The sequence below is a fragment of the Xiphophorus maculatus genome, chromosome 15 (assembly GCF_002775205.1).
Source record: "Xiphophorus maculatus strain JP 163 A chromosome 15, X_maculatus-5.0-male, whole genome shotgun sequence".
NCBI classification, from domain to species: domain Eukaryota; kingdom Metazoa; phylum Chordata; class Actinopteri; order Cyprinodontiformes; family Poeciliidae; genus Xiphophorus; species Xiphophorus maculatus.
In genome coordinates this window covers 8287169-8310481 of record NC_036457.1, presented here as the reverse complement: position 1 = coordinate 8310481, position 23313 = coordinate 8287169, and the positions used below count along the sequence as shown (strand labels likewise).

Sequence of the window (23313 nt, the reverse complement as noted above, 5' to 3'; positions counted from 1 at the left end):
TAACAAGACTGAACTATTGGTCGACGTACATTTGGACGCAAAATACGTCAGCAAACATGGCGGCGGCGTAAAGAAGGAGGGTTCTGGAGCCATGTGAAATTTGTGAGGTATTTACAAGGCTTGTTTAAATAACTTTACTGTTTTGTTACATTTGAAAATCTGAGCGAAACTTACCTAAATGTTCTTAAATCAGTCTACCGTTGTATTGGAATCGCTTCGAATGTTAATGTGCAACTGCTAACTAAATTCTCAAGAGATTTCAGTTTAATACCACGTTGTCATGGATATTTGTTTAAAAATAATTGAAACATGTTGTCGAGCTTGCCTCTTGACTAGTCTTTTTCTGTAATAACATCATTGGTATTTAAACCAGTGCAAAAACGAGGTAGAGACGGTGAGTGTTTGCAGTTTGGACTCAGGATTGGAGTTGTTCAGACATGGCAGACGTACAGAACCAAAAAAAGGAGGTGCAGAAAGCACCAAAAAAAAAGGCAAAAAAGAAGAAACCTGCACAACCCCTTCAAAATGCGAAGACAAACTACTGCATTGTATGTCGTGACACATATTTAAAAAATGTAAGTGGCTGTAGTTATTACAAATTTTTATTTTTTTTATTTCATTTTTTTCCCCATTAAAAAACAAATCTAACTTTGTTTTTGTCTCCCCAACTGCAGGAAGCACATGATCATATGCAGAGCATGCATCATCACAATGAGCTGGAGAAGGTGTTGGGCAAGTAAGTACCATTTTTTGTAGCAGCAAAAATAAATATTCTATGTGTTTATGTTGTAGAAAGGTTACACATTGTGAATTGGGCCACAATAACAAAAAAATCATCATTGTTATGGTTATTATTATCATAACATTGATAATGGATGATTTCACTAAAACAGAAAGGCGCTGTCGCACTAGCCCTACCCAGAAATCAGCATCATTTAATCAATATTGGAACAGGTCCCATGTTGTTGGAATTAGAGTTTGACATTTTCCACATCTGGATTATTAGGGAAAAATGTTTGTATTTCCAGGCCTTTTCTTTAACCTGTTTCTAAAAGTTGCATCCATGCATGTTATAACAAGCCTTTATAAAACTCAATCTTGCAACATTCAGGGATTATGATTTTATATTATTGTATTGATGGCATCTTTGTCATAAAGTATTGTCCTTTAAAAATCTCAAATTATTTGAAAGCTAGAAGTCCGTCTGTATTTTATTTATATCTGATGTGTTATTTCTGTCTTTATATCTATAGGGATGCCTTTCACAATTGCCAGGCATGCAAGATACATTCATTGGGTTTGAACGAATACGGCACTCATATCCTAACATCTCAGCACCAAACTCGGTTTAAGAACCTGAAGAGCAAAAATGTTAAGCCTGTCTCTCTGGTCGAGACTCTCAGCTCAGCTACTATAAAGAGCATCCTGGCAAGAAACAAGGCACTGAGGAACCAGAAGTAAGAATTTCATCTGCTTAATGCTTTGCTGTTGCAGGAAAAAAAACGAGTTTATTTTGTAAAACAAAAATAAAATACTCAAATTGAATATTTGTTTGTTTTGTTTATTTTGGATTCCCATAAGTCATTGCTGTGACAATGGCTACTCTTCCTGGGATCCAGATCATAAAAAATACATTTATTACAAAAACAGTTCGATACTTAATATAACATTAGTGATGTTATATTCATAAATATAAATATTTATATCCATACATATTTATGATTAGAAGACTTTACAGCAGGGGTCTCAAGCTCCAGTCCTCGAGGGCCGCAGACCTACAGTTTTTAGATGTGCCACAGGTACAAAACACTGGAATGAAATGGCTTAATTACTTCCTCCTTGTGTAGATCAGTTCTCCAAGCCTTGCTAATGACCTAATTATTCTGTTCAGCTGTGGTGCAGCAGAGGCACATCTAAAAGTTGCAGGACTGCGGCCCTCGAGGACTGGAGTTTGAGACCCCTGCTTTACAGAGTTTCACTCAGTCTATTATAAGCCTGGTGGGCCACCAGGCTTTACTTGTGCCCCACCAGAATAAGCATTGCTTATTTATTTAAGATTTTTTTTAAATGATTGCATTTTTAAGACTTTATAGTTGGTGTTCAGGTATTAATCTTCCAATCTTTCAATAACACATAATTATCAAGTGATATTTTCAAATTTCCTGTCAACTTTAAGCATTTTTTAACTCAAAAACACAACAGGCCACTGGATGAATGAGTGCATAGAGCCCAACCACCAGGCTTAGCAAGTTTTCCGGGGGATACCTTGCTTTATATAATAAAATAATTAAACAGGGCTCTTTTAAAAGCTCTAGCATTTTTTCCATTTAAAACGGGAAGAAATTGACTTATTTTTAGAGGTATGTTTTTACACCTCTATAAAGAAGTTTTGTCCAGCATTTCTGTTGCGTGAAAAGCAACAGGAATGTAAAAGCAACCTTTTAAAGCATGCCTTGTATTGTGGAAAGTGTGGCTAAATGGAAGTTGATTTATATAAAAAGAATGGTTGTTTGTATTTTCAGAAAGAAGGAAGAGAAGAAGACTAGAAAGAAACGGAAGCAGGAAACCGGGAATAGGTGTGCAAAGACACAACAATCTGGTGTTCAAAGCAAAAGTCTGGACTCCAAAGGAACGATACAACCCAACCAAATGCAAATGAGAACTCCAAATCAGTGGCAGCAACCACACTTCCCAGGAAGCAACTATGGTGTCATTCAAAATAAGGAGAACAAAATGTTCCTCATGGAGAAACCGCCTCTATACAGACCATTTCCTGATCAGAACTGGAGGCCACCTTATCTGCCAAGCACTCCTGTTCATCAACCTTTTCATCACCAATATGACTGGCATGAGGACCACCAATGGCATAATGGTTACTTTGCCAACAACCAGTATTACCAAGGGAAAATGAACAGGTTCCAATCTAGTCCATATAGCTACCCTAGTCCTCCAGCTGGCCCGTCGAAACAAATGATGCCCACAGTGAGCCAGAGCAACTTTAACCAGCAGAAACCGACGGGACAATGTTCCATCCCCAGCAGGCCGCTCCCTCATGATGGAGCCAACTTGCTTGATCACAACAAATCAGAGAAGGGGAATTCCACTCAACCAAAACATGCGAAAACCGACTCAGTTTGGCCAGAAAGTTCAAACAGTTCAGCTCCGGGGCATTCCGAAAACAAATCCGGCAGTCAGGCTCCTATGGGGGACGTTGGTGTTGGCTTCACGCTGAAGCAAATCAGGAGAGCACTGGGCGTCAGGGAGCCATGCAGGGCAGATCGAGAAGCTCGGCGGCAGAACGGGAACGACCACACTGAGGATCGCTGCGCAGAGAAGCAAGATGCTGCAGACCAGCAGGCAGAAACTCCGGCTAAGACTGAGCTGGCCAGCACCCATGCTACTGCTGCTAATGCTGGTGCTTTTCCTTCCACTATCACTCCCCCAAAGCAGAAACAGACAACTTCCAAAAACAGACAAAAACCCAACCAAACACTGAGTCCTCAACTAAACGACAATGAAGCAAAGTCTCAGGAGGCCAGCAATGCTTCGACCTCCGTGATGCCCGCTGAGCTCAATTTTACAAAATCTCCTAAAGTCCGGGTTGCCCACAAATCCAGTACGGCTAAAGCAGCGAAAGAGACCATTCGTAAACCAATCCTGGACAAGCTGCTTCACCTATCCAGAGCCAAGAGCAGGTTGAACTGGGATGAGAGGTACAGCGATATGAAAAGGAAAAGCTTAAAAGGCATGCCGCGGTGAGGACCTTCTCCTGGCACGAGGTGTTTAGTTTGATCTCTTTACCTCTTGATGACCTCTCTTAGTTTCTCGTTCAGGTTCGGAATCAAGTTTGGAACCCAGCCGACTGACGTTGAACGCCCTGTGCAAGAAGGTGACCTGCCTCTATCTGAGGGTTTCCATTGGGAATCATTTCCAGACAGCCTTTTAGTCCCGTCTTCTGCTGTGCCCTGTTCACAAGGCAATCGGCTTGAAACGCAGTCAGAGTCCCAGACACGGGACTCTTCAGAGCAACCCGACGTCCCCCAGGCAAGCTACAGCAGCAAGACGGCAAAAATGGTTTCTGTGAAAGTAGAACCAAAACTGGAGGATGAGAACGAAGAAGTGAGCAGGAAGAGGACTATCAGTATGGTGGAAGTAAGTTGGGATTTAAACTGTGGTATCCAGTTTGATGACTTTTTATATTGTTGGAAGTTCATCATTGGGTATTTTTGCAGGAAGATGGCCTTTCTGACAGACCAAACTGTAAAAAGAAGAAAACAAAATCAAGAAAGGATAATTTAGGTACATGAAAATCTTTTGCTTATGTGTCTCCTATAAACTGTTGGGACTGTAAGTAATTCAAAAGGTTTTTTATTTACAAATCACACAAAAATGCTTGCATTTGCTGTTTCCTCAGGTTCTCTTAGGATAGGGAACATAATGCCTAAAATATGGAAAATCACTGTTTTATGTAGGTTAAACAAAAGTTTTTCTTAAACACTGCAGAGTACTACAATCTGCAAAAATAAGAAATTTGGTATAAGCATTGTCCTTTTAGATTAGTATGATAAAATATATAGACTCCATCTTTTCTTCTGTCCATTCTTTCAGTTTTTTTGCAGGCCTTGTAATTGAAGGCTGACCTTCATAGAAATATTGCAGATAAATTCATGTTTGTTTGTTGACTGAAAAATGGACTGCAAAATTTGAGAATTTGGAAAATATGCATTAGCACTGACTGATTAGTTTTGAAGTTTAATAAAACAATGTTTTCCATGTTTCAATCTGAAGGAAATGTGTGTATTTTATAAGCAACTGTGGATAACACTTGATAATGTTTGTTCAGATTGTACTGTGCTGTATTTCTAAATGTCTTGTATCGTCATGCAGACCAGAGTCAGATGGACCAGCTGCTGGCTGTCTCGCTCAGGGAGGACGAGCTGAGCCACTCGCTGCAGGATCTAGACCAATCTATGATCCAGGCGCGCAATGCGCTGCAAACGGCGTATGCAGAGGTCCAAAGACTGCTGCTTCTGAAACAACAGGTCCTGCCAGCTGTTGAAAAATGCAGCATCTTTTATTCTGTCTTTCAGAGGTACTAACTTAATGTTTTCCTCTGTTTTTCTTTTCCTTTAGATTACAACTGAGGTCAACAACCTGAGAACAAAACGCATTGAGATCCTGCAAGGAATGCAAGGTAAAATAAATCACCTCATAAGAAGTAATTTAATCACAAAAATGAAACGTGTCATTTGATTCATCTAATGATACATTAAAGATCGCAAACTTGAAACTTCTTTTACCAACTTAAGAAAAAATATTGGCCATTGGCCATTCCATAAATTGATTTAAAAAAAACAAATTCACTTTAAATTCATTAAAAAGGAGAGCATAAATATTTGAAATATCTGTATTTTTATTCAATAAATGTCTCTCAAGACAGAGTGATTGATTGTGTTTTGTCAAAAATCTGTTATAAAATATTTTAGAGATAAGAATAAATGAGCTCCACCTCTCCATAAAAACTTCACCTTCATTCAGAGGTGGGTGGAGTACACAAAAATTGTGCTCAATTAAGAGTAGCACTACTTCAACATATTTTTAATTAAGTAAAAAGTAGCCATCCAAGAAATTACTGGAGTAAGAGTTATTTTACCAAATTTACCAAAGTCCTGAGTAACTGATCAAAATATCAATCATTTTATATTTAAATCAGCTTTCCAAATTAGTTTTTTTCAAAATAAAACTTATGAAATGTACGTCTGTGTTTGGTAAATCTTTAGTTAAAACAAGCTTGTTCTTTTTTCGGTGAAATTATTCACAGTGGGTAGAATATCCAGAGATTTTACTCAAGTAAAATTTATACTTGAGTAAAATAGCGATACTTCTAGGGCTGAAAAACTTATCACAATATAAGCGTTTTGTATTAGATATTGATAATTATTGATTACATTTTTGTTTCAAATATCTGAAATATTACCATACTGTTAGCATGACTGTTCTATTCACAGTTTTCACTCCACAACGTTGTTTGTTTTTAAGAAGTTAAGAGGCACGTTAGCAGAAGTTGAAACTGCTCTGCAAGTTACTCAATAGGTTGTTGCTAGGTAACCAAAGACTGAGTGAGTGAGTTAGTTGATTCCACCCAATTTTCTAAACGAGGTTGAGTGGCTAAAGCTTTTCCTTTGTCTACATCTCCCAGAATGCTGTGGTGTTCTGGATCAGAGTTCACTGAAAATTCTATAAATTGAATATTATCTATTGATATTGATCTATCGCAGTACTTATTATTATTGATTTACTTTCCAGGCCTGCATTTTTCATTATAAAATTTGTAAGTAAAATTAAAAAATATACATCTCAGTAAAAATACTTTCAAAAGTAAATTTTTTAAAAATAAGTTATTCAAGTAAATATAAGTAGTTACTGCCAATCCTTCCAACGAGTTGCTTTGCTCATTTCAGATTGCCTTCCAGACTAACAATTCAGATAAATTTTAATAACTGATGATTATGACTCCTAAAAGATAATAATTATCTCTAACAGAAGGATACTCTGGAGCCACCATCGTCTCACCTGGTCCTGCATCCACCATGCCATCAACTTCCTTTCCTTCCTCACTGAACCTGCAGCAGCCTGCAGCAACTCGGGCCTCTTCAATGACTCTACCGCAGACGGCTCCCCTCACCCGGCCGGCTGGGTCGCTGAAGCAAGAGGTGGCTCATGTAGTCGCAGCGGGACATATGAGTCAGCTGTTCGTACCCTCTGCTCTGCAACCCACCATTCCAGAAGTCCCCACTTCACCTCACGGACCTCCTCCTGAATCCTTTGCCAGGCAGCAAGAGCAGGAGCCGAGGGACAGGTTGACGTGTGTAAAGACCAAGGTTTCGGAAAAACAAATACAATCTTCGGATGTTGTGGAAGGAGCAGAAGAAAATCAAAGCACAGAACAGGATATAGGAGAAGATCCTGGAAAAGAGCAGAAGAAAGTGTTACTCATGGACGATGAGGATGATGAGGGCAACGAGAGCGACGACTCAGTGGAGGTGGTAAATGCCTCCAAACTGGATGTCATACACATTGAGGAATCAGAATGTGAGGACTCAACAGAGACAGTTTCTCCAGAGCAGCCCGAAGATCCCCAGAAGTCTGTGAGCGTGGAGCTGAACTGTGTGAGCACGCAAACGTTTCAGCAATGTGAAACAGAGAGGTGAGTTGGGGTCAAGTCTCTGATGGAAACGGGAACTTTTATGGCAGAGCCGTCCAAAGCGCGGCAAATGCAGTTCAGGAATGATGCAAATTTGTTCCTTGAACTTTTTAATCTGCATACTGTTATTACTAACATAATTTTCTTACAAAAGAAAATGTTTAGTATGACACAAAATATCCACCTTTTTACCACCAACTTCTTATAATAAATGGAACCACGTCTATTGAGAGACTTTTACTGAAAAGCCGACTTTGCTGAACCCAAATCAGCTTTTATTTAATTTATTCAACTCAGTTAAATATTTTGAAAGAAAGTGACCCAAATTGTTTTTAAAACTAAAATGAATTTGATCAACCAAGCCTGAAGGCTCGAGTCTTTCTTTTGATAACATGAAATTCTTTATAAATGTTTGAATAACGATACAGTAAATAACATCCCTTTCCTATCAAAAAAAGAGTTACTTTATTTGCTTTTTTCTTTTTTTTTTTTTCATTGACTCGCTAACACTTTTAACTCAATCATTTTGGCCCAAGTGAGAGAAAGTTTGGGCACCCCTGTTTTCTGGAATGCGCCTGTTTTGCCAACTTCTGTTTCTTCAATCCCTCAGGAAATCTGTGCCTGCAGTTAAACAGAAAAAAGATGTCAGTCAGCCTGCAGGTAAGGGTGTCTCTTTTTTTGTCTTTCTAAATGCGCCACATTGAAAAAAATGATGTGTCTAAACATGATGACATTCCAGAGTCTGTGGAAGAAGAGGATCCTTATTTAGGGGACTTTTTGAGTCATTCCGGCCCCGTCCACGGCCTTCAGATCCACAGCGGACAGCTATACACGTGCTCAGGAGATAACACGGCCCGGGCCTACAGCCTGCTGGTATGATGTTGGAAATTCAAAAGCGGCCTTCACAAAACAGAGAAGCCTTATTGTCTCAGACATGAATGGAGAGTTAAAAAATGTGTTTTTATTCATTCAGACCAGAGAGTGTGAAGCGGTGTTTCAGGGTCACACAAACAAAGTGAACTGTCTGCTGGTGTCGTCTCTACCGAACATGCCTGCACGCCTCTACACCGGATCCAGTGACCAAACTATTCGCTGTTACAGCATAAAGGTACGAAATGTCTCTGAAAACATTTAAAACAAGGTAAATTTTTTCTCCTTTCTTTCTCCATTTCTTGCTTCTCCTTCCTTTCCTTCTTTGCCTTCTTTCTTTAGTTTTGTCTTCCATCCTCTTTGCATGCATCCATCTCATGGATTCAGTTTTATGTATATAAAAATAGATTTTCTGCCAACAGTTTCCTACAATATATCTGTAGGAAACTCTATTTAAATTTTTAAAGTTAGGTTCGAAAAGACTGTTTAATGTGCAAAGCTTTTAGTGCTTCAGATCTTTAACATAAAAGATTGCGTTATTGGTGGATGACTGGATTATTGCATTACATTAAGACTGTTTATTACTCTTTTCCTCAGATAACCCTGAGACTATATCTCCTGAAAGTTGAAAGAAATCAGAAATTATTTATCAGTAGTGACTCTTCTTTTATACTTTGGATGTCTTTATTTTTCTTAATTTGTAGTCTAAAAAGTGCCTTGACCAGATCACTCTACCAGACAGAGTGCTGTGTTTGCACATCGCCTGGAATATTCTGTATGTTGGGCTCGCCAGCGGATGTGTCATCAGCTATGACCTGAAGGTCAGCAGCCATTTTCCATCAAATCTGAACTGTTTGAGGCTGCAGAAAAAGGCGAAATCCTCATCTTTTCTTGCATGTCGACATTTAGACACTGAAGGAACTGGACATGCTGGAGTGCCACGGCCCACGCGGCGTGAGCTGCCTCGGCACGTCTCAGGAGGGCGCGCGGCGCCTGCTGCTGGTCGGGTCGTACGACAGCACCATCAGCGTCCGCGACGCCAAGAGCGGCCTGCTGCTGCGGACGCTGGAGGGTCACACCAAGACTGTGCTTTGTATGAAGGTGACGAGAGCACGCCGTCTAATACTGTAACATGTTTTCTGCTTTTATTGGCTCTAGATTAGGATCATTTTTGTTGCACTTAGATGAAAAAGAGCTATAGTATTCTTCAGGGAAAGATTCAGAGTGAAAATTGTTGTTTTAACAACCAGCTTCCTCTTGTTTCCTTATCTTATCTCATAATGGCTTTGACATTATGATATAATGTCTTGCAAAGGAATTGATACCAATTGAACTTCTTCATATGCTATCTTGTAATAACAAACTGCCTTTGATGTGTTAAACCAACATGTTTCAACATCCATTCATCCATTCATTCATTTTCTTCTGCTTTACCCGGGGTTGGGTCACGGGGGTAGCAGCTTCAGAAGGGAGGCCCAAAGTTCCCTCTTCCCTGCCACTTGTTCCAGCTCTTCCGGGGGAATCTCAAGGTGTTCCCAGGCCAGCCGAGAAACATAGTCCCTCCAGCGTGTCCTTGGTTTTTCCTGGGGCCTCCTCCCTTCAACATGTGGAGGCTAAATGATTTAATCCGTTCTCTTTTGAAAAATGTCTTGACTCAGTCAGATTGGATGAAGTGTGTCTGTGAATAACCTGTCGCAATAAATTAACTAATCGCATCATGATTTCCATTTGCATGATTGTTTGATTTTCTCATGTCTTTCTCTCTTTCTACCAAAGACTGTGTGATGGAAAGCTTCAGTCTGGTACATTGGTTTCAACCAGCAGTTTTGTCTAGACAGACTTCAGTATTCATTTTACTTGTTGTTTCATTAGTTTTGTTTGTTGTTTTTGGATATTTAAAATGTCTTTTACATTAATTCTGTTTGTTTGTTCTTCCACTTCTGAGTTACGCAGGAGCTGAGAACATTTGCAGCATTCCTTTAAACTTCTTTACACCGTATTATTCTCTATCTGTCTAGATCTGTTGTTTTGTTTGTTTTAGTTTACTTTTCTGTTGTTTTCAGGTGGTGAATGATCTGGTTTTTAGTGGTTCCAGTGACACATCTGTCCACGCCCACAACATCCATGCAAGTCCTCCACATTAATTGTCCACATTCTGAATAAATCACATTCACATTTATTATGTCCAGTGTGCAACCAGTAAGATGATGATTTTCAAACCTTAATTTGTAAAGGTAATCTGCATTTCTTTTAAGCTTCATGCTCTCTCTTGTTGTTGATGCTTACAGACAGGGGAGTTGGTTCGGATCTACAAGGGTCACGGTCACGCCGTCACATCCATCGTCATTCTGGGGAAAGTGATGGTGACGGCCTGCCTGGATAAATTAGTTCGTGTTTATGAGCTGCAGGTATCGTTTAATCCTGAGAGTTGCTTCCATGTGAATTGTGTTAGTCAGATCTGTGGGGACGAAACCACTTCAAACATGCTGTCTGGTTTGTTTTTGTAGTCCCATGATCGTCTGCAGGTCTACGGGGGTCACAGTGACATGGTGATGTGCATGGCTGTGCACAAGAGTGTGGTAAGTGGACTAAAACGAGCCTTGGGTATTAAAATTATGGATTTTCAGGTGCACTGATAAATTGTTCTACACAGATCTACACAGGCTGCTACGACGGCAGCGTTCAAGCTGTAAAACTCAACTTACTGAAAAACTACCGCTGCTGGGTAAGAACTGCAGACAGACGGGAAGCTTGAACCCTCTCACAGTGGCTTTTTTTCCATTTCTTTGTGTAATATGTGGTTATGTTTGTCCTCTGTCCAGTGGCAGAGTTGCTCCCTGATTTTTGGCATTCAGGAGCATCTCTTTCAGCACCTCATCCAAGACCACAGCAACTCCAATATGCAGACGGTCAAATGTCGCTGGAAGGAGTGCAACCATTTTTTCAGCACACAGCAGTCAGTCAGACAGGTAATTGGTTTATATAATATAATCTTTTTAATTATAAAACTCCCACTTTACAATAATGCACTACTTTGTGTTATAACATTAAAGACAAAATATAAAAAGGTCAAGCAAGATAATTCTTTTTGCAAAGCTTTTAGATGTAATTTTATCAGCTTTATAAATATTTAATAAAATGAGAAGAGTAGATTTTTTAATAATTTATTATAATATCTGCTCAGAGCTTTAAAACTTTGTTTTGTTTTCTGCTTCAGACTTTTCTTCTCCTGAAAGGGATTCAGATATTCTTGACATTTAAGCATCATATTTCCCATAAATATGTTGACTTTGTAAGCTGCCAAGTTATGTTTGGGTTTTTCCTGCAGGAACTGCCCGAACACCTGCAGAATCACATTGAGAGTGACGGCAAGCTTCAGCCTTGACAGGAGGGGAGTTGAAGCTATGCAGAAGACGATGCAAGAATCTGTGCGTTTTGCTCTTTTCTTTGTAGAAACACATCTGCTACTGATATTCTGGAATAAATTCGGGGTTTAAATCATCACATCTGACTTTTTTCTGAAAACATCTGCAGCATCAGACGTAAAGAGCTACCTCATTTCTTTCCAGTTTCAACAGTATTTCCTCTGTACAGTTTGTTTTTTTTTGTCTACATGCTGGAAAGGATCAATCATTCTTATTTTTTTTACCAGCTACTTGACACAATTTTAATTAATATTGAATTGACATTATTTCATACATGAAGCAAATCCTTCAGATAATTTCTATAAATAATCAATTTTAAGCTTTATTATTTGTGCACAAATAATTATGCTGACATGCTCCAGCATAATTTTATAGTTTAGAGGCCGTTTACACTATAAACATAATTATGTCATAATTCAGCAGATTTAGTCACCCAGGAGAATTACACCAATATAACCCAACTGGTGTAAAATACTGATCTGTTTTTAAAGATTATAATACTTACTAAAAATGAGTTGAAGTTATCTTTCATATCCATCAGACTGACATTGATTTTTTTTTGGTGAAAGAGTAAATTGTTTCTTTACATTTCTGTATTTTGCCATGGAATTCTTGCATGAATAAAGAAAGTACTCCATAATTCATTTCACTTTCTTTATGCTTTTTGCTCAACAATAATATGTACTGTTTGTGTACGGAAAAAAAGCAAAACAAACATGTTTTCCCTCATTCTTTTAAATATTTTTTCCAGAAAGATTTAGCAAACAGGTTCTTTCATATTCATAACATTAACGTTGACATTTTTAAAAATATTTTCATAGGCTGAGAGGAAATTTATAACTTTGATAAGCTAAAATTAAATGCTTAAGCCACAATGTAGATTAAACTTGCCATCAAAACCTCACTCTAATGGCATTAACAGTACCGAAACATGATTTAATGACTAATGATCAAGTAGATTGCTGGGTAATCTTCATCTAGGAATACATCGTCAGCTGAAGCCACTGGAAGAAAACACAAAAAACATTTTTATTTGACCTTTTTTTATGGTATTTAACAGTAATCCAAAGAATTTAATCGTTATTTTAAAACTCTTATTAGTCAGAAATTAGATTTAGATTCATCCTAAAATTGTTTTTGTAGTATTTTGTAACCAAACAGTAAACCACTTAAAAGGAAACCAGCAAACCCAGTGGAAAAGACTTTTTTTGTGTGAGAAATATTTCTGATTCTTTTAATATTTGACTGTTTAAGCAATTCAAAACAAATTAAAAATTCCTGCTGCAATATCCACTCCCAACTCATTATCTTGTGTATTTCAAGAGGTTGATAACAGAATGCCTGTTGTGAACCTTATAAGATGTATATTTAACTTGCTAAAGCTATTAAATAGAAGTTATTTTTTATCAGCAGTCAAATACCCTCCGAGGGTTAAGCCAAAAGAAAATCTCACTGATTTCTACAAAATGCAGATTTAAGTTTTAAAGAGGTGAAACACAAAATGCAACATAAACCAGAGAAATAAACAAAGCAACTTACCTCCAGGACATTTAGTTTAATTATTCCATCTCCGTCTTTATCGAAGGCATTAAAGGCCCCTGAAAAACAAACAGATAAAGCCAAATCAGATTTCATTTATCATCTTTCAACTCATACTGTGATTCCTGCAACTTATTCTGATCTAGTTTATGCCATTAGTGCGACCTTTGACTCCCTATGTGGAATCTGAAAAAGATTGATTCTTGTCATTTGGTTATTTTTCACGTTTTTCCTTAGTGAAAAGGCAAAAAGTGATTTTCTATTTCTTTTGGTGTCTGTAGAACGAAAAACTAAGTGTTGAAATATTGTTACTCACTGAACATTCCCTCTAGTCTCACAAAACAGCAGATGTAGCTGTCAAAGTCAATGTTGAGGTGCTCGTCTGCGTATCGCATGGCTATGATGTCGTACAACTGTTTGTTGAGGTGAAACCCTGCAGAGACGGATAAATTTTTTGAAGCCCAGTGACATACAACTTAAGTTTGAAATCAGTTAGAATGTAGACCAATTATCAGTATCTATAACTGATTAAATGGTTTCTTTTCCACCTGCATCATTGACAGCGTTCCTCATCTCAAAGCTGCTGATGGAGCAGGACTTGTTTTGATTGTACTGTTTGAAGATGAGCTGGAATAAAAAGAAGATATTAGGACCAAAAACCGTCAGCATCACCAGACATTAAACCAGAGCTGAATGTGTCCTACCTGCCACGCTTTTATCTTTTTCCACAAGTGTTTGAATTCCTGGAGATTCAGTTTGCCCGATCCATCAGTCTGAGAAATAGTTGGTCACAGAAAAATAAGTTCACAAACCTAGTTATTGTTTCTAATGAAGGAAATTGAAGACCATTTTTAGAAATAATTTTAATAATGCTGAGATGCTAAAACAATCCATAGTCAATTTCTTTAAAGAAAAAAAGTTTCTATAGAAGTAAAATGCAAAAAGTACTTAAAATGTTCAGTTCTTAGTGTTTCAATAAGTCAAGTGCTTAAAATAGATTTGTATCTGTTTCTTCCAGTAATTTATGTTGTTTAAAACACACTGAACCAATGAAAGTCCTGAAATTAATACAATAATAATGCGCAGTCATTTATTATTTCACAAAACAGAGCTTATGAAGCCACTTAAAGAAAAATAATTCTCTCTGACCGAAATTATTAAAGGACTAAAATCCGTCTTTCATAACAGTTTCCTGTTTTTGAGCAATTCTTGGAAGTGCTATCATGTTGCGAAATCTTATTCTTGTTCAACCTTCTGACCAGTTGTGCCACATTTCCCCAAAAACTTTATTAAAATAGAGAATTCATTCATTGTGAATCCACGAGTCAGCAGGGAAACACCCTCCATGTATTTTACAACTTTCTGCTTTTAGCATTTTAAAGGATACATCCATTAAGGCGATCATGCTTCGACACGTCTCAAGACTGAAGCCTTCTGTCTTTATCTCACTATCTATAAAATCATAAAAAAAAAAAAGCAAAGATCAGAATATAAAAACTTTACATGGGCGCTGTAAGCAAATTGTAGCTCTTTACGTTTAGAAAGAACGTTCTTCATGACCGTCTTGAGTTCGTTTGCACAGATCTCCATGTCCTAAGGGAGGGAGGAGATATTTGCCTGATTAAACAGCCAAGACATGATAGTTTCTGTAAATCTGCCTCATTCCTGCATACACACCTCGCCTGCAATCTGTTTGTAAATGGCTCTGAACTTTTTCTCTTCCTCAGTCTCTTCCTCAGCTTGCAGCTGTTTCTGGTAGCAAATGGATGAGAAGAAAATAATTCACAAGCATTTTTTTTAAAGTATACTTCCTTTGCACACTTAGATGCATTAAAGCATTAAAGTTTATTACCTTTGGTTTCTTCCTCTTTTCCCCCTGAATGCCGTCGTGCTCAATTTCTTTGTTGGCGTGAGCTCTGTCTGATACAAACACAATAGGCTGGCGTGTGTGACCCCCCCCCCAATATGAAAGAGGACATGAAAAAATACAAAAGAGTTAATTGCATAATATAACAATAGTGACCTAAGTAAATACTGGCACCTCTGGAAAAAAAGATGTCTGAAAACCTTGAAATAAATTCAGTTTTCATTGCTGTGCTAACATCTCACGCTGACCAACAGTGAGTTATTACTCTAACTAATAGAGCACTTTAACTCTACTAAATAGAGTAAAAATGCTTTAATTAAAGCATTACTCTAATTAATATTTGGAGTAAAGCATTTTTAAAGCTTCTCAATCAGTTTCAAGTCAGGAAATTTGACTGTGCGCCATTGTTTGAGCTGTTCAGATGTGGACTTGTTTTGGAGGGCTTTAATTCCTTATCTTGCTGAATAATGCAAGTGAACAGTCACAAACTGATGGTCATTTGCATTTTATGTGTGTCTTAAGTTATCTTTGTCTAAAATTAACATTTCTTTGATGACAAAACATTTCAGCAAAATTAAAGTAAAAGATCTGAAGGAGGGTGGGGGTTACTTTTTCACCGACATGCATGTTAAGAATAAATTTAGCTCAAAATCCAGGAATTTCAGCTTTATTCTGTTATTACCTTCTTTTTCTTTTTCTTCTCTTGCTGAAGGACAAAGAGGAACAGAGAAAAATAATTAATAAATAGATTTGAAAACACATGAATTAATGGCAAGAAAATGAATAGCAATGATAAATGTAAGATACAGCTAACAGTTAAATTTCATTCTATTCTAGAAATGTCCCTATATAGCACAATTTATTATTATTGGGTTAGTTTTTAATTACACAGTTTGTCTATATTATTCATTTCTGATACAGGTTTAGCAGCATATTTTCAGTCCCTGTGCAGTAAAACAGTCCTGAATTTTACTAAAACCATTGGCCTTAACATTTAACCGTCACCTATCTCTAAACCTTCAAACTCTCAAAAACTGGAAAAGTTAATAAAATAGATTCTTACACATGCAAAACAAATTCAGCTGCTACAACATGAGCCACTATGAATCTATTGTAGTGTGCAAACCTCTATTTGACCAGTTTGAATGGTGCTTCCTACTTCCCTATGGAAAGACAAACACAGACATTAATTAATTACCAACGTTCATTCTTATTCACTTTTTTAATTTGAATCCCTAACTTCGGACCTCAGAATAACTGGAGCATCAGGGATACTTACTCAGATGTACTCTGCTTCTCAGAGAAGACCCTGAGGATGAACTCTCCCTCCTCATGGGGTTCAAAGGTCGTGGGGATGATGGCATACTCTCCCGGAGGCAGCCGGAAGCGCTCCGACACCTCCCGCAGGTTGATGTAACTCTTGCATTTAGCTGTGGAGGCTGTGTAGAGGAAGAAGTCCTTCTGCAGATGTTGATTCTGGCCTTGCATCTGCACATTTTAAAGAATCCTGAGATGTGACTGAACTCTGCATCAAAGGTTGTAACAATAAAAAATAATGATAAATTTGAAAGTATATAATATGGAAATGAGAGAAAATACTCTAATACCCACAAGCATTAGCAAAAATGTTATAAAAAACTGGTAAAATTGGTAGTGGTCACGTTGAACAAAAGGTTTCTCATTATGCTGATGATGCATTAGTTGTTTCAAATCCCTCATTTTTCCTTTTCTATTAAGTTTTAAGTTTACTTTAAGTTAACTTTTAAGGTTATGAATAATATAAATTATTTTTAAAAAGTGCTTAAACTTGACCTGTCTGACATTCCAGCTCAACTGCAATTGGCAACAGTGGATAAGAAATATCTTAACTTGTTTATTTTTCTTTTTCTTATAAATTACATTGGTAATCTATTGGTTTGCTAATAAATTTACATGTTTATTTGCTGGAGTTACGGTTAAGGTTTGACAAGCCATCATAAGAAAGTTTGCAAATATTTTTCTAAGGGCTAAAACATAAAAAATTAAGAGAAATTGCCATGGGTTCATTTTTAAGGTCTATGCAGTGTATGTTTGACCACTACTGGTTCTCCTCTCATACTTCAGTCAACACATGTAACCTTGGAGAAAGTCCTGATCGGATCATTCTTGAAGACGGGTATACTGTACCTTCTCTGGCACCTGCAGAACAAAACAAAAATTAGACTTGAAACAGAGTTTTTAGTGTTTTCAATTGATGTTGAGAATAAATCTGTCATGTAAACACAACCTTGTAGATAGAAAATCCAACGGTAAGGAATTTTGCTCCTTTATGGCGCTGCATCCTCCGACCCTTTTGCATCAAGGCTACAACAACAGTGCAGACCACCTGCCCGTCCTCTGGGTCGTCGTCCTCCTCATACAGCTGAAGCCGATACTGAGGGTTTGTCCAAAATGTGTCTATAGAGAATTTATGATATTAAACTAGATTTTTTTTAAAAGTTTAATAAAAAATGTGTTCATTGAAAGGGCAAACCTGGGAAGTTCCTACAGCCACCAGCAGAGCTGCCTCTCACCCAGCGACCTTCATTGACCGAAACCGTCCAGGTCATCCGTACGTCATCTTGCAGACCGTCGGGGGTGAGGTTACACATCTCAAGTTTGGTGAAAGTCTTCTTGAACTCATCAAAGGACATCCTGGTAAAAAAAAAAGACCAAAAAGAAAGCTTGTAAGGAGAGCTTAGTCACATTATAATAAGATGAGAGCAATTTCTGCTCTGACCTTCGTTGTAATAATTGTGAAGAAACATTACGTTGAAGGATCAAACCAACAAATCCAGCCTTTCAGGTGTTGTGGTTGCATTTAAAGAGGAAAGGCTGTGATAACGATGCAGCTACAGCATTTTCACTCACCAGAACTCACTTGTCTCCACCGTCTGTTTTTTCAGATTTTCCCTGTCTGCAGTAGAAATAGTCGACCACTCATCTGACCTATGAAAAATATCAGCAGAACAATCAGTAGACTTTACATATTTAATGTGCAATTATTTTTTCATACTTGATTTTAAATTAGTTTGAAGCCATGTGGCAGTTTTACATCTTACTTGGCACTCCAGCGACCCTTCCAAAGCACAAATCCCCAGGGATTACGTAGACGAATCAGGCGGATTCTGGAGTCCTTTGAGACTTCGTCACACTGAGAAGACACCACATCCCATTTCACATTAGAAACGTCTTCTACTGCCAGGACGTATAATTCTGCATTCAAATGAAATTTCTGTTGCACCTCTTCCAGGCCGATGATGGAGTAGGCGTGACCCCTGACCAGCCCTTGGTCAGTCCGGGTCTCTATTTCATTGGCGGAGGAAACCTGGCAGACATATCAAAACAAAGATGTACTTTTTTAGTAAAGTTTATTTGCAACAGGGCAGGTCAAAGTGATTTAGACCAATTGTGAAATGTTCTTCAGCTGACAGAAGGCCCACTTTTTGCTTCTTTAGGGAGAAAGACATCTTTACTGCATTTTTTTACTGCTTTTTGCAGTAAAAATTGAGTGTTTTGTCCAACACTTACATCTATGGAGCTGCCCATCAGCGAGCCCCTCTCCAGCGCCTTCCTCATGATGGTGAAGAGATCAGCAGGTGCCTCGGACAGCTCAAAAAACTCAGTGACTCCACCTGTGAAATCCTCCATGGCTTCCAACGTGTTTCCCCCTTTCAGTGCCTCATAAGATCCATGCAACCTGAGAGAGAGGTCAATCATTCCCGAAGCATTGCTGAGGTGTCTGATCTCAAAGGCTTTTATCACAGCTTCTGCAGCCAACTCAGGAAACATGAGAAGTTTCGTGGTTACATGCCAAAATGTGTACATCTTGATTAGACATTTGGTTTCCTGCTTTCCTTCATAAAAGCTTTTTATGACATACGTTTGCATCTTATCCCCAGATAAGATAATATATATATATATTATCTTAAGATAATATATATATATTATCTTATGTATATAAGATAATATATTATAAATATGCTTTTAAACAAGAAGGTTGTGGCTGAACCTCGTAGACAGACGCTCCTTACTTGGCATAAGCTTTTTCCAACAAAGCGCTCCAGAATTCGTTCTTCCTGAAAGATTTGGTGAAAACCAGCTGGTTGTCGCAGGTGGGGATGCGGTCATCCACAACCACATCAATCCATTCGCCATAACGCCAGAACTAAGTGAAAGAAAAATGTGAAATCCATCACCAGGCAAAGATGAAATCCGACCACCTTTATGTGACAGTATATTTAAACACCATCACTTAAAACTGCCAGTAAATATCTCTATAGTGTATTTAAAAATGTTTCCTTAGGAAATTGAATCAAGAATTACATTTGCATGGAGTTATGGGACTCTCTAATCAGTATCCTCAGCACATTTTTTTCTTTTACAGTGACTTATGAAAATTAGATAAATTAACATGTAATCTATGGTATATCATCATAGTATTTACATAGGTATGTATGAAATCATAAACTTTCATACATTGTGTTTTATGAGTCTGTTCTTTCTAAGCACAAATTTTATGTAAATTTAGTTTATCAGGTCACTGAATTTGAGGTCCTTGCATTTTAAAACATTACCACAGACACTAACTAGTGCTGTTTTTTCAGAATAATACTCTTTCACCACCATGCATGATAGTATGAGGTGTTTGTGCTTATGTACCGTATTCAGTTTTCTCCAAAAATGCTGCGTATTACAGATAAAAATAACAATATTTGTCCTCATCTGTACAAACATTGACATAGGCCATTATTTTAGGAAGGTGACAGTATTTAACAGCAGTACCACAAACTTTCATTTTCAGCTCCACATTGCATCAACACTGATATGAAACCTGAAAGTGGAAGATTCCGGCGTAATTTTCAGTGAAGCTCTGTTCTGGAGGAATCACTCTGTACAGCAGCTTCTCGTTCAGAGTCAGACAGGCAATGGCGGCGAGCAGCCAACAGTCCCCTGCCAACAGATTTATGATCTATGAGGGCTGTGGGTTTATTCCAAGCAAACATTTGACTTCGAGCCACATTGCAGCAGGTGTTCATCAATAGTTACAATGAAAGTTGCTCCATGTGTTTAAGTCGTCAAACATCTTTCACTTGAGCGCCAGCTGCAATTACTCTTTAAATAGAAGTAGAAATAAAATGAGTAGATCAGAAATAAATAAAATTTGCTTAGAAATGCAATTTAGTAAGAGAATATTTTGTCTAACTTTGCGTTTTCATCCAAGTCTGACAAAATGTTTAAAATGTTAAATTTATCTGCTATGAACACACTGTCTATTGTTAAAAAAGCCACTATTGACCCACAAATTATAGAAAAGGACATGTTTTTCTTTTTACTAATATCGTAATGTAAACTTATAAGTAAATACATGTATTATAAATTATGCATAAATAAAACATTAGTTGTAGATGGGTCATTTTATCTGTATAAAATCAACCTTTTGATGGTGACGAGATGAGAAGCTTTGCCTCCTTTAGGAATTGTTGTAAAAGGACATTTTGCTGCTTTTCATCCTGTGCAACCATTTTTAAACACCAAGTCTTCTCAAAACTGAACTGAATTATCCCACTCTCAAAGCAACTTTGATATTATGTTTGTGAAAGTAATTTTTAAAAACGTAGAAGTTTGTTTGCTACTTTACCCATGCCCAGTTAAATAATCATAATTTAAAACGCTGACACAAAATTGGTTACAGACAAAAAACAAGAAAACTGACCTCTTTATTATATTAATGTGTTTATTTATGGGTTCCCAGTACCTCAATAAGTCACAAAAGCTGGAAATATGGACAATTTATGAACATTTATTTACAATATTATAAATCAAAAATATATTTTTTTGCATTTTTAGAAAGAATTTTTTTTGCATCTTAAATCTAAAATATTTTATGATTATATAATTTTCTATACTGCTCTGGACTGGGGTTATGCTACAGTTTTGAAAAGCAGTAAGCTAATGCAACGTTGCCTGTAAAAGCAGGACCAGCTTAAAAATTACCCAGAGTTCCTTGGCAGATGTCAGTTCTGTTGGCTCCATCGACGATAAACTGGGGATCTTCACAGATTTCCTGGAAGGCAAAAAAAAAAAAAAATGTTACATATAACTATCAAACGTCAACTTAGATTTAACTGTAATGCTGTGAAAAGCCAAACTTTAACAATGTAATATATTAAATTATTGATTTTGCCAACAATTGTGATTCAAAATTGTCCTTTTAAACCACTTTAAGGTGCATTTAAAGGTAAGAAAATGCAAAAGTAAACAAGGGATTTATTAAATCAGGTTAACTCTGACATCCTGTACACCAACACAGAGATCTTAAAAGCTGGAGTCATGTTCTTAAATTAGAGCTTGCTCCACTGCTGTCCCCCCGGAAGGGATTCATGTGTCACTAATCTCAGCCAAATGCCTCAAGCAGCATAAATTATCGGTGATCGTGCAGAAATCACACCCCAAATTAAGTCAGCTGTGACAATGTGAGACACATTTCTTTTACATAAATTACCAAACATCCATGCTGAGAACTACTTTTATCCAAAAAAGATTGTTTGACCTTGAAGCACACGGTTTAACTTCAGATAGTTGTGTAAACTGGACAGGTTGGCGTCAATTTTCTCATCTTCCAGTCTTCAAAAATTATTTCTTTGAACCTCATGTTTATACTTCATATGCAAGATCCAACATTTAGTCTGATTATGTTTATTCACTAAAGGAAAAACTCATCCTTCTCTTCTGCTCACTCCGCAGGTTTTCTGTAGAATCAGGTGTGGGGCGGACTGGGATGAAGGTTTATTTTGGATCTGTTGTATCATTTAGTCAATGTTTTGGATCTTCATTCTCACAAAAAAAAGAAAAACAAATTATGACCCGTTTTAGAAGTAGCCATGACATTTTGTTTTTTATCTAACATTTGTTGTTATATTAAAGAACTCATGAGGCTTTTCATTCTAACATTCCCAGGATGTTTGAAAGAGAAACAGGCCCACAGCATCACAGATCCTCCACTACTCTTAACTGTAACAGTAGAGTTCAGAGAACTTGACATGCTAACTTTAATTTGCATCTTATGGTTGCTATGGAGAACTTGTGATCCCAAGATGATACTCTGTTTTGCAATATTTAACAGTGAGAATTAAAGCTTGTTTTACCTTGTTTCTGTGAATTTATATTTATTCACCAAGGAAACAGAAAATCAATGGTTACTAACAAAAAGAACCAGAAATTTTGGTCAGCATACAAAAGGAAAGCATAAACTGAAGAATGCTTCAGTAACATATCCTTTCAGTGTAAGATTATTCTACTACAGTGAGTGCACTTGGCCTTCCGTTGCAGCGCTCCTTAAGTTTTGGATGTTTTCTTTTTTAACCACCGTTTACAAGGGTGTTTAATGCTGTAAGCTTGGGTCTTAGATAAGGATTCTGCAATGTCTATGTTTGTTTTTAGTGTGCAGATCTGTGTCAGTATGTTGGCCGGTACTCTGGGTCGGTGTAAGTGTCTCAAATGATGCTAGTTTCTGCCAAATGCTCCTGTCACACCTGCTACAAAAGGTTACATGTGATCAAAGACAAATCTCAAACTCACGTGTGTCTCAGAAAACTGTACAAGTGTAACTTTGCCTTTACATTTTCCAGTGTTAGTCAGCTGAGTGTGACTGGAAGGTGATAACCCACAAGTATGCACTTGCTTCTCATTGCTGACATATCAGCCAAATGCTTCGCCCATATGCTGCAGTGGAGGTGTTGAGATATACAGGGTTTGTTGTGGAGAGCTTTTATAATCAACTTATAGCCTCTACTCCATTATGTGCAACATATCCTGAAGCATCTGACAAAAACCGAGAAGGGTACTCACTGAGGGACGTTTCCACTCAAACTTCATTTCGGGCTTCTGGCTGTAAAAAAGTGAGGAGTCGTTTGCAGGGAAGAGAGGATCCTCAAAAAGAATATGCTTTGTCACATATTTATCCCTCAGCTCCAAAAAGGTCTTCAGGCGCTTTGCATCTTTGACGGCCTCGTTTCTGCTGAGAATGGCAGAGTAGATGGAGTTTGCTCCTGTGATCCCGTAGTCAACATTGCCATCAGCCTCCAGTGACGCCTCAGTGTCACGAAGCACTTTCACCTTTGTTTTTTCAACCACAGGTTCCTTCTCTGGATGGTTCCCGTCCTCCATCATCTAACCCTCTAGTATCACTACTGCAAGTTGGGGACTTTTCTTTGCTAAAACAACATGTGAAGTTGCAAAATAACCCTGAGACACTTCCTGTGTTGTCCTAAACTAATCACTTTTAGTTCCTTTCTTTTCTAAAGCAAGAGTTATTACTGCTTCTGAGCCACACTCCCACACTAGCAGTGCCCCTGGAGTAGCTGCACCTAAATATAAACCTTTTTAAG

General features: G+C 37.7%; 2 protein-coding genes across 5 annotated transcripts; one reads left to right on the top strand and one right to left on the bottom strand.

Annotated features, from left to right (window-relative positions):
* The first annotated feature begins 39 nt into the window (after positions 1-39).
* Positions 40-12139, top strand: LOC102231691 (zinc finger protein 106-like). 4 transcript variants are annotated; one of them, XM_023347681.1, is made up of 21 exons: positions 40-107; positions 420-575; positions 675-736; positions 1254-1457; positions 2523-3755; positions 3834-4152; positions 4233-4299; positions 4888-5042; positions 5134-5194; positions 6544-7207; positions 7815-7864; positions 7944-8077; positions 8178-8312; positions 8779-8895; positions 8984-9175; positions 10138-10200; positions 10363-10482; positions 10582-10653; positions 10728-10799; positions 10897-11043; positions 11403-12139. In XM_023347681.1, the coding sequence occupies exons 2-21, from the start codon at positions 438-440 to the stop codon at positions 11457-11459; spliced, it is 4062 nt and encodes a 1353-aa protein (XP_023203449.1). In that variant the 5' UTR covers positions 40-107; positions 420-437; the 3' UTR covers positions 11460-12139. The 4 variants fall into 4 exon arrangements, with proteins under 4 accessions (XP_023203449.1, XP_023203447.1, XP_023203445.1 ...); XM_023347679.1 differs by having other exon boundaries at positions 47-107; positions 409-575; XM_023347677.1 differs by having other exon boundaries at positions 49-107; positions 374-575.
* Positions 12140-23267, bottom strand: LOC102222528 (calpain-3-like). Its single transcript, XM_005803129.3, has 23 exons — positions 22775-23267; positions 20921-20990; positions 19758-19876; positions 18958-19091; positions 18455-18623; positions 18168-18251; positions 17986-18077; positions 17795-17872; positions 17418-17578; positions 17172-17341; positions 17072-17083; positions 16185-16393; positions 16032-16068; positions 15588-15611; positions 14891-14977; positions 14716-14790; positions 14574-14631; positions 14426-14490; positions 13743-13811; positions 13587-13665; positions 13355-13471; positions 13039-13097; positions 12140-12503 (listed from the first exon to the last, which is right to left on the bottom strand). Exons 1-23 carry the CDS (start codon positions 23093-23095, stop codon positions 12477-12479), a joined length of 2316 nt encoding a protein of 771 aa, XP_005803186.2. The 5' UTR covers positions 23096-23267; the 3' UTR covers positions 12140-12476.
* Between the last annotated feature and the right edge of the window lie 46 nt (positions 23268-23313).

Bases quoted from the DNA above. Each gene is read 5' to 3' on its own strand.
- LOC102231691 (XM_023347681.1), top strand. From the start codon at position 438: ATGGCAGACGTACAGAACCAAAAAAAGGAGGTGCAGAAAGCACCAAAA. The intron at 7,208-7,814 runs GTGAGTTGGGGT...TCAATCCCTCAG, and splicing joins CAGCAATGTGAAACAGAGAG to GAAATCTGTGCCTGCAGTTA. The intron at 8,896-8,983 runs GTCAGCAGCCAT...GTCGACATTTAG, and splicing joins TCATCAGCTATGACCTGAAG to ACACTGAAGGAACTGGACAT.
- LOC102222528 (XM_005803129.3), bottom strand. From the start codon at position 23,095: ATGATGGAGGACGGGAACCATCCAGAGAAGGAACCTGTGGTTGAAAAA. The intron at 20,991-22,774 runs GTGAGTACCCTT...TTTGCCTTCCAG, and splicing joins TTGAGTGGAAACGTCCCTCA to GAAATCTGTGAAGATCCCCA. The intron at 17,873-17,985 runs GTAAGATGTAAA...TATTTTTCATAG, and splicing joins AAGGGTCGCTGGAGTGCCAA to GTCAGATGAGTGGTCGACTA.